The sequence below is a fragment of the Ascaphus truei genome, assembly GCF_040206685.1.
Source record: "Ascaphus truei isolate aAscTru1 chromosome 20 unlocalized genomic scaffold, aAscTru1.hap1 SUPER_20_unloc_3, whole genome shotgun sequence".
Taxonomy (NCBI): domain Eukaryota; kingdom Metazoa; phylum Chordata; class Amphibia; order Anura; family Ascaphidae; genus Ascaphus; species Ascaphus truei.
The window spans coordinates 428362-443675 of NW_027453859.1; the positions used below are offsets into that span (position 1 = coordinate 428362).

At 49.0% G+C, this 15314-nt stretch overlaps 1 protein-coding gene and 1 long non-coding RNA gene across 2 annotated transcripts in view; one reads left to right on the top strand and one right to left on the bottom strand.

Annotated features, from left to right (window-relative positions):
- The window catches only part of LOC142474719 (uncharacterized), a 22588-nt gene extending 21140 nt beyond the window's left edge, over window positions 1-1448 (bottom strand). Inside the window, exon 1 of the mRNA XM_075580906.1 lies at window positions 1404-1448. Within this exon, the coding sequence (XP_075437021.1) occupies window positions 1404-1448 (45 nt within the window). The remainder of the gene's footprint in view (window positions 1-1403) is intronic.
- A 398-nt stretch (window positions 1449-1846) lies between these two features.
- LOC142474723 (uncharacterized) lies at window positions 1847-4296 on the top strand. The gene is made up of 3 exons (XR_012790598.1): window positions 1847-2080; window positions 3122-3174; window positions 3818-4296. It is a non-coding gene; the product is annotated as an uncharacterized LOC142474723 (long non-coding RNA).
- The last annotated feature ends 11018 nt before the right edge of the window (window positions 4297-15314 follow it).

Consider the following 15314-nt stretch of genomic DNA (forward strand, 5'->3'; position numbering starts at 1 on the left):
TAGATATGGGGGGATAAGGAGGGGGAGAGGGGGGATAAGATATGGGGGATAAGGAGAGGAGAGGGGGGATAAGATATGGGGGGATAAGGAGGGGGACAGGGATAAGATATGGGGGGATAAGGAGGGGGAGAGGGGGATAAGATATGGGGGGATAAGGAGAGGGAGAGGGGGGATAAGAAGGGGGAGAGAGGGATAAGATATGGGGGGATAAGGAGGGGAGAGGGGGATAAGATATGGGGGGATAAGGAGGGGAGAGGGGGATAAGATATGGGGGATAAGGAGGGGGAGAGGGGGGATAAGGAGGGGGAGAGGGATAAGATATGGGGGGATAAGGAGGGGGAGAGGGATAAGATATGGGGGATAAGGAGGGGGAGAGGGGATAAGATATGGGGGGATAAGGAGGGGGAGAGGGGGGATAAGATATGGGGGGATAAGGAGGGGGAGAGGGGGATAAGGAGGGGGAGGGGGGATAAGGAGGGGGAGAGGGATAAGATATGGGGGGATAAGGAGGGGGAGAGGGATAAGATATGGGGGGATAAGGAGGGGGAGAGGGATAAGATATGGGGGATAAGGAGGGGGAGAGGGATAAGATATGGGGGGATAAGGAGGGGAGAGGGGGATAAGATATGGGGGGATAAGGAGGGGGATAAGGAGGGGGAAGGGGGATAAGGAGGGGGAGAGGGATAAGATATGGGGGGATAAGGAGGGGGAGAGGGATAAGATATGGGGGGATAAGGAGGGGGAGAGGGGGTGTCCTGGAACTAGATTCCATATTCCTCTGTCTCTCCTTTAGTTTATGGGATCCATCGCTCCCTTGCTCAGTTGCCTGTCAGTTTCCCCTGTCCCTGCAGCTTGCTGTGTGAGAAAATGCAACATTATTGCTACATGGTGTGGCTCCCTCAGACATGTCAGTGAGTTGCTATAGCAACCCCAGCCTTTCTCTCAAATGAGCTAGTCTGCTTTCTCCCCCTCTGCTCTGCCCACAGATGGTCTGTCCCCAGGCTATCTTGCTACCCATAATACATTGGGACTTCCTTTTCCACCATCACCTCTGGATGAGTGAGTACCCTGCTGTAACTGCTCTAGTGGCAGGATTACCCTTTTCACCTGCCCTTAACTACCAAGCACCCACAGAGAGGCATTATCTCAACACCAACATCTCTTCACAAGTGCCTGTCTTTTACCCTGCTTTCCCTCAATAAAGTGAAGAAAAGATACAGGACTTGTTGTGCTTTGAAAAGAGGGCCGAGTTGAAGCTATCTGGGCTAAATCATCTTACATATGACCCTGGCCTCCAGAATAGTGAAAAGGATACCGTGTGCCTTACAGACACTTACAGGAGCTGCTACTCTAGACTTTATGGTGACACAGAGCGGCCTTTAAGACAGCAGCAGCAGCTTTACACTCCCAGACAGCGCAGCAAGCTTTATACAGAAAACTGCACACATCCTGCAGCCTTACAAATAAGAAGCAATAGATAGAGACCTCGCTCGAAAACCCCTTGTTAGTTAGGGCGTGCTGCCTAGGGAGTGGGTATATGAACAGACAATGAGTGTATCTAGAGAGGTACACAGAATAGAATCCCTTTATAGGCGCACCGCAGACCGTTATGGGATAAATGTGGTCAGGGGAAAAAAAGTGTGTTTAGCAAAATAATAAATATTTTAATCAAATTTTGTGATTGTGCAATAAAAATAGCAAATAATAAAGACACAGTATTTACTATATTAAAAGACACTAGTTATGTCACAGAAATAGGACCTGTGGAGTTATTCTGGGTCCTTCAGCAGGTATAGCTAATGTTAATTCACTGTGGTGCATTAGATGTTAGGCATATCTTGGTAGTACATCAAGGTAAATCAATGTATATCCTGTAGTGGATGTGAGCCACTCAAATGTGACATCTGGTGGTACTGGGATGTATTACACCCTATGCCTTAAGCTTAGTTCTTTTATGTCTCTGGACTTTAGTGATGTCATAGGCAGTGTGTGGTCCCGCGAGTAGATGCACCGCCAGGATCAGCCATGCACCCAGCCACAGTAGACGGAGGGTCCCCAGCTGCTCTGTGTGGCCAGCTGGGTGAGTATTGTGTTGGTGGGGATATAGATATACCCTGATAGTGTGTTGTTACCTCGCTCTGATTATATGTATGGTGTTACGGCACTGATGGGGTTAATGCCCACCATGCATATAGAGATTTTGCTCTGTGTGTTTATAGCTGGTCGCGCAGGCACACTGTAGTTTTGGGACTATAGACAGACTTGTTTTAAAGGGGTCTGTGTTTATTTCGGTGAAAATTTGCCGTGTAGCCCCTTGCGCCCCTTGGTTTTTGCCCCGTGGACCCTGTGCATATACACTGAAATATCGGGGAGTACACAAATAGTGTTATTGTGTCCGGCACTCTTCTGAATGTGCCTACTGGGTATGTATCTAATTACAAAGAGTATGGCTATATTTCAAAGAGTATGGCCATACATTTATATGCTCCGCAGTGTTTTATTCAAATCAATGATTCCTGCAGTGGCCTATAATAGCGGGAGGCAGTCCCACAATGTGGTGGCTTATCAGGTCATATTATTACATGTAGTTACATGTTAAGGGAGTCCGAGGTACATAGAGGCTAGAGTAGGGCAGATATACGGTTAGTGGTCTAAGTGAATGTATATAGGCTAGTAGCACAGCCCTGTTAAACACAGAGCTAACACCTCTTTAACTGGGTGTATCAAGTCAAAGGTCCATATAGTGAATTACAAGCTTGTTGTGCAGCGTTGTAATGAAACAGTGAAAACATATAGCTATGCTCTTAACTGCTGTAGAAATATTTTAATCAATAAGATATCGGCAGAGACCCGACATGCTGCATGTTTCGTCGCTTACTTGCGACTTCTTCCGGGGTGGGAGTATCTGCGTCTCCTGTTCCTGTTTTATACCCGGTGGTTGTCATGGTGACCATGGGACGCGTGTGTTGCCGAGTTAGGACTGGTGGTGCATAGGTACTGCACCCAAATGCTATACTTAGAAAAAATATGTAAAAAAACTCTGACCAGAGTAATGATGTGCATTGTATTTGTTTTCCACATGAAAATTTGATATGTGTTAACAGTTTCTATTTATTCATAGGAAAGAAGTGAAAGCAAAGCCTTCGTTTATACCAGATGGACATTGTGTGTTGAGTAAGTATATCCATCTGGATTCACGTTGCAGAAGTTTCTTGTCCCAGTCACCTCTGCGGATGCTTGGGAGTATATGGTCTATCCCTTGGAATGTCAAAGTGTTGGTATTCCCTGCGTGGTGTTCTCTCACATGGCGGGAGATAGGGGTGTCTAGAGAGTTTCTTATGGAGCCTATGTGCTCCAACACTCGTTTTTTTAGTTCCCTTTTTGTTTTTCCAACATATTTTTTACCACATATGCATGTGGCGAGATAGATTATTCCTGTACTCTTGCAATTTATGAAGTGTTTTATCTTGTAGGATTTAGTATCTCCCATGTTCGTGAAATTTTTGCTCTCCTTCATGTAACTGCACGCCTTGCAGTGGTGGCATTTGTATGAGCCTTTAACAGTAAGCCATATCTTGCTTTTCTTGTTCGCAACATTGAAGTGGCTGTGTACAAGATGATCCTTGATATTGGAAGCCCTTCTCCATACCACAGATGGATGATTTTTTAAAACCAATTTAAGGTCGTCATCATTAGTTAAAATGTGCCAATGTTTGTTTAGTATATTATTCAAGTCTCTCCACTGGTTGTGAAATGTGGTGATACAGCGTATTTCATTGGTTTTCATTGTCTCTTCTTGTATTTTTGGTTTCAAAAGGTCAAGTCGTGGAGTCTTACTGTTAAAGGCTCATACAAATGCCACCACTGCAAGGCGTGCAGTTACATGAAGGAGAGCAAAAATTTCACGAACATGGGAGATACTAAATCCTACAAGATAAAACACTTCATAAATTGCAAGAGTACAGGAATAATCTATCTCGCCACATGCATATGTGGTAAAAAATATGTTGGAAAAACAAAAAGGGAACTAAAAAAACGAGTGTTGGAGCACATAGGCTCCATAAGAAACTCTCTAGACACCCCTATCTCCCGCCATGTGAGAGAACACCACGCAGGGAATACCAACACTTTGACATTCCAAGGGATAGACCATATACTCCCAAGCATCCGCAGAGGTGACTGGGACAAGAAACTTCTGCAACGTGAATCCAGATGGATATACTTACTCAACACACAATGTCCATCTGGTATAAACGAAGGCTTTGCTTTCACTTCTTTCCTATGAATAAATAGAAACTGTTAACACATATCAAATTTTCATGTGGAAAACAAATACAATGCACATCATTACTCTGGTCAGAGTTTTTTTACATATTTTTTCTAAGTATAGCATTTGGGTGCAGTACCTATGCACCACCAGTCCTAACTCGGCAACACACGCGTCCCATTGTCACCATGACAACCACCGGGTATAAAACAGGAACAGGAGACGCAGATACTCCCACCCCGGAAGAAGTCGCAAGTAAGCGACGAAACATGCAGCATGTCGGGTCTCTGCCGATATCTTATTGATTAAAATATTTCTACAGCAGTTAAGAGCATAGCTATATGTTTTCACTGTTTCACTACAACGCTGCACAACAAGCTTGTAATTCACTATATGGACCTTTGACTTGATACACCCAGTTAAAGAGGTGTTAGCTCTGTGTTTAACAGGGCTGTGCTACTAGCCTATATACATTCACTTAGACCACTAACCGTATATCTGCCCTACTCTAGCCTCTATGTACCTCGGACTCCCTTAACATGTAACTACATGTAATAATATGACCTGATAAGCCACCACATTGTGGGACTGCCTCCCGCTATTATGGGCCACTGCAGGAATCATTGATTTGAATAAAACACTGCGGAGCATATAAATGTATGGCCATACTCTTTGAAATATAGCCATACTCTTTGTAATTAGATACATACCCAGTAGGCACATTCAGAAGAGTGCCGGACACAATAACACTATTTGTGTACTCCCCGATATTTCAGTGTATATGCACAGGGTCCACGGGGCAAAAACCAAGGGGCGCAAGGGGCTACACGGCAAATTTTCACCGAAATAAACACAGACCCCTTTAAAACAAGTCTGTCTATAGTCCCAAAACTACAGTGTGCCTGCGCGACCAGCTATAAACACACAGAGCAAAATCTCTATATGCATGGTGGGCATTAACCCCATCAGTGCCGTAAAACCATACATATAATCAGAGCGAGGTAACAACACACTATCAGGGTATATCTATATCCCCACCAACACAATACTCACCCAGCTGGCCACACAGAGCAGCTGGGGACCCTCCGTCTACTGTGGCTGGGTGCATGGCTGATCCTGGCGGTGCATCTACTCGCGGGACCACACACTGCCTATGACATCACTAAAGTCCAGAGACATAAAAGAACTAAGCTTAAGGCATAGGGTGTAATACATTCCAGCACCACCAGATGTCACATTTGAGTGGCTCACATCCACTACAGGATATACATTGATTTACCTTGATGTACTACCAAGATATGCCTAACATCTAATGCACCACAGTGAATTAACATTAGCTATACCTGCTGAAGGACCCAGAATAACTCCACAGGTCCTATTTCTGTGACATAACTAGTGTCTTTTAATATAGTAAATACTGTGTCTTTATTATTTGCTATTTTTATTGCACAATCACAAAATTTGATTAAAATATTTATTATTTTGCTAAACACACTTTTTTTCCCCTTACCACATTTATCCCATAACGGTCTGCGGTGCGCCTATAAAGGGATTCTATTCTGTGTACCTCTCTAGATACACTCATTGCCTTACAAATAAGCAAGCAGATTCACACTGGACACAGCCAGCAAACAACCTTGCACACAAGGCAGCGGCTTTGCAGACTGACAGTGCACCTTACACACAGAGCCTTGGTTGCCTTCTCTGTCTTTTTGAGTCCACCCCCTGCACAGCCCCATAGTGAGGAGCCACCATCTCACCTACCCCTGCGCACGTCCCCACAGCTAGCGCCATCAAAGGCCACGCTACCGGACACCCGCCAGGACACGGGTCAGAGCCACCGGACACCTGTGAGTACAGCTACCCCTACGCTGCACGCTGCAGGACACCGCTCGGCATCATCTGAGACAGACGCCCATCACTGACACAGGTAAAAGACCGCACGCCACACGCACTGGCTAAAGGCTTAAACACACCTACAGCATGGCAGAACTCAAAGCCTCACCAGACATCACGCAGGAGAGTGACCACTCAGACACAGAGACCGCTGCGCAACTGCAACAGGCGCAGGCAGGCGCAAGGCCCAAACGGACAGTCACACTGACACAAAAGGCCAGTGAAAAATACGAGACTGACATTGAAGCGCACCGCGCTAAATTACAGTTGGCCTGGGAAACAACCACACTTGGGATACGCAATGTTGCCGGCGCTGGCAATTCTGTACAACAGCTCGAGCAGGCAATAACTCAATTAAAGATTGACCACTCATGCTACCAAGGGCTGTCAGAGGCATACGCCACTTACTTGGCCAGGGCTAACACCGGTGAAAGCCTGCAAGAAAGGGACTTACAGCACAATATTGACTTGACACGCGACAGCCGCGGCGAACCGCCATCACGGACGCCCACAGCGAGAGAAAAGAGCTCCTCCTGGAGACCGCATCGCAGCGCTCAAACACATCCAGGCACTCATCAAGGTCAGCAAGATCAGCGCAATCTAATGTGTCCAGCGCAAGCACAAACGCTACCAAGGCGCAAGCCACTGCAGAGGCCGCACGTGCCAGAGCCGAATATAGTCGCAGAGAGGCAGCCATAAGAGCAGGAAGAGCGCGCATAGAAGAGGCGGAACAGACAGCCGCCGCTAATGCCGCCGCCGCTGCCGCCACTGCTGCTGCCACTGCTGCCACTAACGCCGCCACTGCTGCCGCTAATGCCGCCACTGCTACCGCCGCCACGGCCGCTACTACCGCAGCCACTACGCGTAGGAAAGCTGAATTTGATGCGGAACTAGAGGCACTTAATCAAGAGAAGGAAGCCGCCGCTGCCATAGCCCAAGCTGAAGTCCTAGAAGCAGCCGCGCAACAGGATGGCGGGGAGCAACCGTACAGACGGATAGCCTCAGAGGATCCAGCCCAACACACTGAAGACTACGTAAGGAGCCTCTTCAGTGTAAATACCAGCGCACCATCTTAACACGGAGGGAGTGACTCTACAGACACCGAAGACTTGCTAGGTCCCCGAGGAGAAGACGCTGCTCCGTCAATGGTACATGCTGCCTGGGATAGCCACAGCTGCAACAGTGATCCACACGCCAGCGCGCACACGGATGCACTACAACAAGCTCGCCATCCAACACGGGAAAACACAGCCCCTCACACCGACCAGCAGTCATCACGCGTCCACGCCAAGGAAGAGTTGACCGCACAGACCCTCCCAGCAACTACCTCAGAACGGGACAAACACGCCGATGCCTCAGGCCTGACAGACATAGCCAAGTACATGATCCGGCGTGACCTGGTGCAAGCAGGACTCACCAGCTTCGACGACCGCCCTGAGAACTACCGGACGTGGAAGTTCACGTTCAAAGACGCAATCAACAGCTTAGACTTCTCAGCAAGGGAAGAGCTCAACCTGCTATTCAAGTTCCTGGGGAACGAATCCAGGGAGCACGCGAAGAGACTTCGGGTGGCAAACGCGAACCAACCCCAAGTAGGTCTTGACCTAGTGTGGGAGAGGCTAGAAGAGTGCTACGGTAGCCCCGAAGCAGTCGAGGATTCGCTCTTCAAAACAATCGACAGCTTCCCCAAGATCACAACTAAAGACTACTCAAAGTTACGAGAGCTCGGGGACCTGCTGCAAGAGCTGGAGTTTGCAAGGAAAGACCATTCCTTAACAGGTCTCCACGTCTTGGACTCAGCTCGTGGAGTGAGAGCCATCTTGGAGAAGCTACCCTACAACCTCCAAGAAAGATGGATTTCACAAGGCTCCAAATACAAAAGGGAGAAGCAAGTCGCCTTCCCCCCATTCTCAGTTTTCTTGAGCTTCATTCGCAAAGCAGCAAGGACGAGGAACGACCCCAGTTTCATCTTAGGGGCGCAGACCACATCCAGTGCCAGCTACCCAAGGAACGAAAGGTCAGCAGCGAGGTACAAGGACACCAGAACACCCATCTCGGTCCATAGGACGGACGTGCCCCCTACGACCCACGCGAGTCCCGGCCAGGCGGCCGACAGGGACAAGAAACCAAGGGACCTTAACAAAGAATGCCCTTTACACAAAAGGCCGCATCCGCTTAACAAGTGTATCGGATTCAGGATGAAACCCATAGAGGAGCGAAAGAACTTACTCAGGGAATGGGGAGCTTGTTTCAAATGCAGGACGGGGAGGAAGAAGTGGGAGATACACCCCCTACGACGTCGGTAGCGTCCAAATGCACAGAGGTATGTGGAGAAGGAAGCGACGGTAGATCTTGCTCTAAAATATATGAAATATCAGGGATTGAAACCCTATATAAACTGATGCTGCAAACAAGGCAGGTATTGTGGATATGTAGAAACCAAGGAGTAGACAGAGTGTTAACACCGCAGCAACAAAAATAGAACTATAAATAAGTCCATGAATGAACCTCCATACTGAAACCATAAAACCTTAGATGGGGGGCTTAAATAGCATGGCTGGTAGAAGTACAAAGGAGCCCTATCTCGACAGAGCCCCAGAGTAAGTCATAAATCCAGCTACTGCTAGCCTCACCTGCAACTGGTCGAACGGAAGGTTTCTCAGCCGGTATGCATCATGTAATGAACTGTGAAGCTGCCGGGTGCTGCTGAAGAGAAAAGCTGCTGCTGTTGCTGAACTCGGTGGCGTGCTCCTGCTCGTGGTATGTAGACATAGGTAAGGAAGAAACTCGGCGGTCACTGCTGCTCTGAAAAACTCCAACCAGGCGCCATAAAACTAAAAGACTATTTCAGTTTTTTGGCGCCTGGTTGGAGTTTTTCAGAGCAGCAGTGACCGCCGAGTTTCTTCCGTGCCTTGCTCTAAAATATGTCTGGTAGCAGTGCACCCAGAGGGACAACCCCAAAGATCTAAAAGGATGTATGCAATCATCGACGACCAGGGCAACCGATCGCTGGTCAGGTCAGAATTCTTTGACATGTTCAATATACAAGACAGCGCTTCTCCTTACACTCTCAGAACGTGCGCAGGGCGTATGGAGACTACAGGGAGAAGAGTGAATGGCTACACCATATGCTCAATAGACGGCAAAGTGAACATGCCCCTTCCCACACTCATCAAGTGCAATCACATGGCAGAAGATAGGAGCGAGATCCCCACACCAGACGTGGTGCGACACCATCCCCATCTAAAAGCTATTGCCGATCATATCCCACCACTAGACGAAGGCCCCCAGATCATGCTGCTACTTGGCAGGGACATCATGAGAGCACACAAGATCCGCAAACAGCGAAACGGGGACCACAATGGCCCAAGCGCTCAAAGGCTCGATCTAGGATGGGTGGTAGTGGGAGAAGTATGCATAGACAGGATACAAGGACCCGACAACGTAGACGCCCTACGAACAAACTTGTTGGAGAATGGTCGTACATCCCACTTCAAACCCTGTCCGAACCACTTCCAGGTCCACGAGAAGCTCGAGACCAAAAGGGACTATGGAGACGCGCTTGTGGCAGGAAAATACCCCAATGACCTAGGGAGTACAGTGTTCCAGACAACAAAGGATGACGACAAACAGGCGCCATCAATGGAAGATAAAGAATTCTTGAGGTTAATGGATAAGGAGCTCTTCAAGGATGAATTAGGCAGTTGGGTGGCCCCACTACCTTTCCGCTCGCCAAGAAGACGCCTCCCAAACAACAGAGACCACGCCATGTCTAGGCTCGCTTTGCTTCGCCATAACCTACAAAGGAAACCGGAGACCAAGGAACACTTTGTGGCCTTCATGCAGAAAATCTTCCACAGCGGCCATGCAGAGTCGGCGCCCCCACTGAGAGAAGGCGAAGAATGCTGGTACCTCCCGTCGTTTGGCGTCTACCACCCCCAGAAACCTGGCCAAATTCGAGTGGTATTCGACTCCAGTGCTCAGCATCAGGGAGTCGATGTTCTCCTCACCGGGCCGGATCTGACGAACAGTCTTCTGGGAGTGTTGATCCGCTTCCGCAAGGAGCCAATCGCCATAACAGCAGACATTCAACAGATGTTCCACTGCTTCCTTGTGCGAGAAGACAACCGTAACTACCTATGATTCCTGTGGTACCAAGATGTCGACATAGAAAACGAAATCACAGAGTACCGCATGAAAGTACATTTCTTCGGGAACAGCCCATCACCTGCGGTGGCTGCCTACGGCCTCAGAAGAATGGCCCAACACGGAGAAGCAGAGTTCGGGAGAGACGCCAGGAACTTCGTCGAAAGAGACTTCTATGTGGACGACGGATTAAAATCAGTTCCCACCGAAGAAGAAGCCATAGATCTACTGAAAAGGACACAAAAGATGTTAGCAAATGCCAACCTAAGATTGCACAAAATAGCTTCCAACAGTGCCACAGTGATGAAGGCGTTCCATGCAGATGATCAAGCAAACGATCTCAAGAATTTGGATCTGAGGACCGACACGCCTCCCATACAGCGGAGCCTGGGGATAAGCTGGAATCTTAAAACAGATACCTTTACGTTCCAGGTAGCCATCGAAGAAAAACCCTTCACACGTCGCGGAGTCCTGTCCACCGTTAACAGTCTTTACGATCCGCTAGGATTCGTGGCTCCTGTCACTATACAAGGGAAGTCTCTTCTCAGAGAAATGTCCTTCGAAAAACAGGAATGGGACACCCCACTACCCCCAGAAAAACGGAAAGAGTGGGAGACGTGGAAGTACTCCTTGAAGGACCTTGAGCAACTTCAGATCCCACGCCCCTACTCCCCTATATCTCTCCCAGCCGCACACAGCAAAGAGCTTTGCGTATTCTCAGATGCCTCCACAAAGGCTATAGCAGCGGTGGCCTATCTAAAAACCACGGACGTGGATGAAAGTTACCACATCAGGTTCATCCTTGGCAAAGCTAAGCTGGCGCCACAACCCGACCATACTATACCCAGACTCGAGCTATGTGGTGCAGTGTTAGCGGTAGAACTGGCGGAGCTCATCGAGAACGAGATGGACAGCAAACCAGATGCCGTCAGATTCTACACGGACAGCAAGGTGGTGCTGGGATACATATACAACAAGAAAAGGAGATTCTACATATACGTAGCTAACCATGTAGAAAGAACAGGAAGTCAACCCAACCAGAACAATGGCACCACGTGCCCACAGATCAAAATCCTGCAGATCACGCCACCAGATCAGTACCCGCATCTCAACTGCAGAACACGTCGTGGCTCACAGGACCAACGTTTCTTGCGCAGCCCGCAGAAACACCACCAACCCCAGTTGGCGACTTTGAACTCTTGGATCCCTAGAAGGATACGGAGATAAGGCCCCCACAAGTATCCGTGTTACTCACCAATGTATTGCACAAAAATGCATTCGGATCGCATTGATTCCATCGCTTCTCAAGGTGGACGGCCCTTCTGCGAGCAGTAGCCCATCTCAGGCATTAAGCCTCCTCCTTCCGCCAGACACCAGATGGTAAAACTACCGGCTGCCACGGCTGGCACATCTGCGAAAAGTTGTGTACCGTAGAGGAAATCACAAGGGCTAAGGAAACTGTTCTCAGTCATGTTCAGAGAGAAATGTATGCGGAAGAGATCAATTGCATTCGTGGATGGAAGAGTGTTCCCAAAAACAGTCCACTTTGGAAGTTGAATCCCTTCATCGACAATGACGGCCTCATAAGAGTAGGAGGCCGCCTCAACAAGTCCCAACTGAGCAAGGAGGAAAGCAATCCTCTTATCATCCCTGGCCGGCATCACATCGCTACTTTGTTGGTGCGCCACTACCACGAACAAATCATGCATCAGGGACGACACTTCACCGAAGGCGCTATTAGGGCGGCGGGCATTTAGGTCGTTGGCATGAAAAGGTGCGTGGCCAGTAGTCTCCACAAATATGTTAGGTGCCGAATGCTGAGAGGCAAAAGCCAAGACCAAAGGATGGCAGATTTACCTATCGACAGACTTAATACAGAACCCCCCTTTACCTATGTAGGACTCGATGTATTTGGGCCCTGAATGGTCATCTCACGTAGAACTAGAGGCGGCCTAGCAAACAGCAAACGATGGGCGGTACTCTTCACCTGCATGAGCACGTGAGCTATACACATCGAGATTATAGAATCTATGGATGCTTCAAGCTTCATAAATGCCCTCAGAAGATTCTTTGCAGTCAGAGGACCAGTTAAACAAATACGCTCCGATTGCGGCACCAATTTTGTTGGAGCATGTAAGGAATTACAAATAAACACTAAAGATAATAGAGACAATAGTATCCAAAGATACCTGCGCGACCAAGAGTGCACGTGGACATTCAACCCTCCTCACTCCTCTCACATGGGCGGAGCATGGGAACGCATGATCGGGGAGGTCCGGCGTATCTTGGACTCTATGATGCTGAAACCCGATTTAACTCGACTCACCCACGTAGTGTTAACCACATTCATGGCCGAAATATCAGCGATAATCAATTCTAGGTCTTTGATTCCAGTGTCAACAGATCCAGAATCGCCAAGTATTTTGACACCAGCAATGCTGCTAACCCAGAAAGTAGGGAACATCCCCACCCCAGTCGAAGGTTTCAACTCTAAGGATATGTACAAACGACAGTGGAGACAGGTGCAGCGCTTGGCCAACACATTTTGGGATCGCTGGAGACGCGAGAATCTGGTGACACTCCAAGAACGCCATAAATGGCAAACGGTTAAACCAGATATCCAAGTAGGAGATGTGGTTCTGTTGAAGGACAAACAGGTGTCAAGAAACGAATGGCCCATGGGACTTATTATCAAAACCATCCCAAGTGAAGATGAAAGGGTCCGCAAACTGGAAGTTCGGATGACCCAGAATGGGATCGTTAAAACCTTTTTAAGACCTATCACAGAGACTATCCTCCAAATGCCCAAATCGGACTATAACAAGGAAGAACTGACTACCAGTTCTGTGGACTCCGAGAGACATTGTGGTGCATCAAGCTAACCTAGAGCTGTGCATTCACCTACCTTACCGAGATGGCAAAGGACTTCAAGCTGGTGGTACCGGCCGGTATCCCATCGTTATGTGGACATGAACTTTGCATTGTTATGTTATGTTATTGCACATATGTTCCACATATACCTAGAATATAGTGGTATCTCCAGATACCAGACGGGGAGTGTCCTGGAACTAGATTCCATATTCCTCTGTCTTTCCTTTAGTTTATGGGATCCATCTCTCCCTTGTTTAGTTGCCTGTCATTTTCCCCTGTCACCGCAGCATGCTGTGTGAGAAAATGCAACATTATTGCTACATGTTGTGGCTCCCTTAGACATTTAAGTGAGTTGCTATAGCAGCCCCAGCCTTTCTCTCAAATGAGCTAGTCTGCTTTCTCCCCCTCTGCTCTGCCCACAGATGGTCTGTCCCCAGGCTATCTTGCTACCCATAATACATTGGGACTTCCTTTTCCACCATCACCTCTGGATGAGTGAGTACCCTGCTGTAACTGCTGTAGTGGTAGGATTACCCTTTTCACCTGCCCTTAACTACCAAGCATCCACAGAGAGGCATTATCTCAATACCAACATCTCTTCACAAGTGCCTGTCTTTTACCCTGCTTTCCCTCAATAAAGTGAAGAAAAGATACTGACCTTGTTGTGCTTTGAAAAGAGGGCCGAGTTGAAACTATCAGGGCTAATCATCCCATTCATGACCCTGGCCTTCAGAATAGGGGGATAAGGAGGGAGAGGGGGATGAGGGGGAGAGGGATAAGATATGGGGGGATAAGGAGGGGGAGAGGGGGGATAAGGAGGGGAGAGGGGGATAAGATATGGTGGGATAAGGAGGGTGAGTGGGGATAAGGAGGGGAGAGGGGGATACGATATGGGGGGATAAGCAGGGGGAGGGGGGATAAGGAGGGGGGATAAGGAGGGGAGAGGGGGATAAGATATGGGGGGATAAGCAGGGGGAGGGGGGATAAGGAGGGGGAGGGGGATAAGGAGGGGAGAGGGGATAAGATATGGGGGGATAAGGAGGGGGGATAAGGAGGGAGAGGGGGATAAGGAGAGGGGATAAGGAGGGGAGAGGGGGGATAAGATATGGGGGGATAAGGAAGGGGAGGGGGGATAAGGAGGGGAGAGGGGGATAAGATATGGGGGGATAAGCAGGGGGAGGGGGGATAAGGAGGGGGAGAGGGGGATAAGGAGGGGGTGAGGGGGATAAGGAGGGGGAGGGGGGATAAGGAGGGGGAGGGAGGATAAGGAGGGGAGAGGGGGGATAAGGAGGGGGAGGGGGGATAAGGAGGGGAGAGGGGATAAGATATGGGGGGATAAGGAGGGGGAGGGGGGATAAGGAGGGAGAGGGGGGATAAGGAGGGGGAGGGGGGATAAGGAGGGGGAGGGGGGATAGGGAGGGGAGAGGGGGGATAAGATATGGGGGGATAAGGAGGGGTAGAGGGGGATAAGATATGGGGGATAAGGAGGGGGAGAGGGGGATAAGATATGGGGGGATAAGGAGGGGGAGAGGGGGATAAGATATGGGAGGTGAAGAGGGGGGATAAGATATGGGGGGATAAGGAGGGGGAGTGGGGGATAAGATATGGGGGGATAAGGAGGGGAGAGGGGGATAAGATATGGGGGGATAAGATATGGGGGGAGTGGGGGATAAGATATGGGGGGATAAGGAGGGGTAGAGGGGGATAAGATATGGGGGATAAGGAGGGGGAGAGGGATAAGATATGGGGGGAGAGGGGGTAAGATATGGGGGATAAGGAGGGGGAGAGGGGGATAAGGAGGGGAGAGGGGGATAAGATATGGGGGAAGAGGGGGTAAGATATGGGGGGATAAGGAGGGGGAGAGGGGGATAAGGAGGGGAGAGGGGGCTAAGATATGGGGGGAGAGGGGGGTAAGATATGGGGGGATAAGGAGAGGAAAGAGAAAGATGTGGGGAGGGGGGAAATGGTATTTCAGACATTTCCCTGTGCATCACACACAGGACTACAACTCCCATGATGCTCTGCTCCCTGGATACGCCATTTTAGCGGGCTCTGTCATTTGTCCACCTACTGTACTGTCAATAAAGCTACATTGGGTTAAAAAAAAAGAAAAAGAACTAAAACAGAGGGGAAA